This window comes from Epithele typhae, assembly GCF_022376455.1.
Source record: "Epithele typhae strain CBS 203.58 chromosome Unknown BXZ73scaffold_256, whole genome shotgun sequence".
Lineage (NCBI taxonomy): Eukaryota > Fungi > Basidiomycota > Agaricomycetes > Polyporales > Epitheliaceae > Epithele > Epithele typhae.
In genome coordinates this window covers 11,609-14,498 of record NW_025954447.1, presented here as the reverse complement: position 1 = coordinate 14,498, position 2,890 = coordinate 11,609, and the positions used below count along the sequence as shown (strand labels likewise).

The window sequence follows — 2,890 nt, the reverse complement described above, 5'->3', positions numbered from 1 at the left end:
ACCGTCGCCCATTATGGGCAATGCGGAGGGCTCTCGTGAGTATTCTCTGGTGTACGAGGTGCCGTGTACATCGGATGGAACACTGATCACTACGTTCTTAGTTACACCGGACCGGTCGACTGTGTTTCACCCTACAAGTGTGTTGTATCCAATGCATACGTGAGTAAAAATCTGAAGTAGTCTTTACATCAACGCCTGACGCTTCATCGGGCTCAGTTCAGCCAGTGCCTGTGATCTGCGTTTTGCCTTCGAGGCCCCGGAGCGGAACACCTCGGGCATAGGCAGGAATAATGGCGCGGGAAATGCACGGGATATTGTTGAATATTGTGTCAATCCCCCACAATGCCGGGTGGCGGGATATTCGTGGAAAATGTATATTATCGCGGGCATGCCGCACGCATTTCCCATATCGGCACGGGCAAACTTTCCCCTCTGTTGCCCCTGCGGGGGAGATGCCAGGGAAATGTTTCCTTTCAGAAAGGCAGACAAACATTTCAACAACCGGCGCATGAGCTAAACAGGCATGCTTTTTACCGCACTCATGTGGTAACAAAGGGAGCAGCAGTGAATCGTCAGGAGCATCTGTTGCCATAGCCTATCGGCAGCTACAGATGCACCTGGTGATCCGTGATGCGCGCCCGTGTAGACGCGCCTTGGCGGGCGGCAAGGACGAATGGCGCGCATCAACGCGTGGCTGTGATGCACGCCACGCGTCCCCTTCGCCGTCCTTGCCCTCCTCCTCTTCCTCCTCCTCTTCCTCCTCCTCCACCCTCGTCGCCCCCAGCCTCCCCGCTCTGCCCAGGTAGACGATAGCGACCATATGGTCGACTGTCGCCTGCTATTGGACTCCGGTGTCACCAGGTGACACCGACCTCCCGACCTCCCGACCTCCCGACCTCCCGACCTCCCGACCTCCCGACCTCCCGACCTCGACCTCGACCCCGCCCTTCAGTCACCTTCCCGGCCACTCTCACAACAAACACACCGCGCGAGGACGTCCATGCGGACGTCCTCAATATGGAGATTGGAATATGGGAGCCGCGGCGATGTACCGCGGCCCTTTGTTTTAGTGAGTTCTCCGCTCCGTTCTCCTGCACTCCCAACGCCCACCCATGCCATGACAGGCCTGAGGACGTCCGCCCGACCCTCCCGTCGCTCTCCTCCTCCGCGTCGCCCGCCCCCGCCACCCGCCTTTGCGTCGCCCTCCTCCTCGCTGCCCTCTTCCTCCTCGCCCTGCTCCGCCCACCCCTTGGCCATCTGCGCCGCCGCGTTGCCCACCACCTTCATCTCCCCCTCCTCCGCGTCGTTCCAGCCCATGTCGCCTCCTCCGTGTCGCCTGCCTCCGCCTCGCCCTCGTCTCGTCCGCCCTCGTCTCGCCCACGTCCTCGCCCTCCCCCTTTGCGTCACTCGTCGCCGCCTCGCCTTCTTCCGCGCCCGCCTCCTCCACGCCCACTTCCTCCGCGCCCGCCTCGCCGCGTTACCCTTCTCCACCCACCTCGCCGTCCGCCTGCGCCTCACACGGGTCCCCCACGCCTGCGCCACCGGGTCGCCCTCCTCCGCGTTGCCGTTCTCCGCCCACATCGCCATCCACCTGCGCCTGGCCTGCGTCCTCCCGCCTGCCTGCCTCCTCCGCGCGCGCCAGGCGCGCCTTCGCCTGGCCGCGTCGCCCTACTCCGCGTGCGCCTCCTCTTCGCTCGCCTCCTACATGCTCGCCTTGCCCGCGTCCCACACGCTCACATCCCCCACGCCCGCCTACCGCCTCCGCGCCCGTATTGCCAACCTCCCCGCGTTGCCCGCCTCCATCCGCGTCGCTCCCATCCGCCCGTGTCGCCCACCCGCACCCACCTCCGCCTCTGCCTCCACATTGTTGTGGGGCGTAGTATTACTCGCTAGCCCACCTGTGTAGTAGTTTACTGATAAATATATTTGATCACTAATCATATACAAAGTGTGGTGTGAAACAAAAAGGAAGGTGAGCTCACTGTCAGAGACGGTGAGCTCAGGTGGCAGGACCCGAGGCGCCAGTATCTGGACGTCTCGGGGCAGTGTCGCGCCCATGTGGCCGGCGGCTGCGTGGGGAGCGCAACCGGGCCGGCCGGATCAACAGGTGCATCCGCACCTGCTGATAGGCTATGGTAACAGATGCACCTGATGATTCACTACTATAGACAAAGGGGTGAAATATCACCCAAGGAGAAATGCCATTGAAATGCTAGTGAAAGGAAACATTTCCCTGGCATCTCCCCCGCAGGGGCAACAGAGGGGAAAGTTTGCCCGTGCCGATATGGGAAATGCGTGCGGCATGCCCGCGATAATATACATTTTCCACGAATATCCCGCCACCCGGCATTGTGGGGGATTGACACAATATTCAACAATATCCCGTGCATTTCCCGCGCCATTATTCCTGCCTATGCCCGAGGTGGAACGGACTTCGGGCTCTCGACCACGAGTCTTCCCGTTTCCCGTACGCTGTGTACATCTACCAGTTGTCTTGGCAAAGTATTTTGGGCCTGTCCTTCCGGTTGCGCACGCGTAAACTTCGCTGCCAGAAGCGCTTTGTCGCTTCTGACCCACGAGGTCCACTCAGCAACCTACCGCCAGCCGCCTTGCACTGAATAGGGCACATAATTTCCTCCTCAGAACCCTGCAATGTTCGGGACTGGTGTCCTTCTGGCGACAGTTTTGAAACCTCGGCACATCAGCTGAGATGTCAGTTACCCCTACGGCGTGCTTCTAACGTACAACGACGGAACACAGTCCATCTCCCGCACCTCACGAGACCATGACATACCGCCGTCTGCTCGCGGGGGACCATAAAAGCCAGAGACGGCATGTGGTGGGAGTCGACATCACCATGCAGCCCTCGTTTGTCGCCCTCGCTTCACTG

General features: G+C 60.8%; 1 protein-coding gene across 1 annotated transcript; it reads right to left on the bottom strand.

Moving 5' to 3' along the window:
- Positions 1–948: 948 nt before the first annotated feature.
- BXZ73DRAFT_84023 (uncharacterized protein) lies at positions 949–1,581 on the bottom strand (the record flags this gene model as incomplete). Its single annotated transcript, XM_048023966.1, has 1 exon — positions 949–1,581. One exon carries the CDS (start codon positions 1,579–1,581, stop codon positions 949–951), a length of 633 nt encoding a protein of 210 aa, XP_047870732.1.
- Between the last annotated feature and the right edge of the window lie 1,309 nt (positions 1,582–2,890).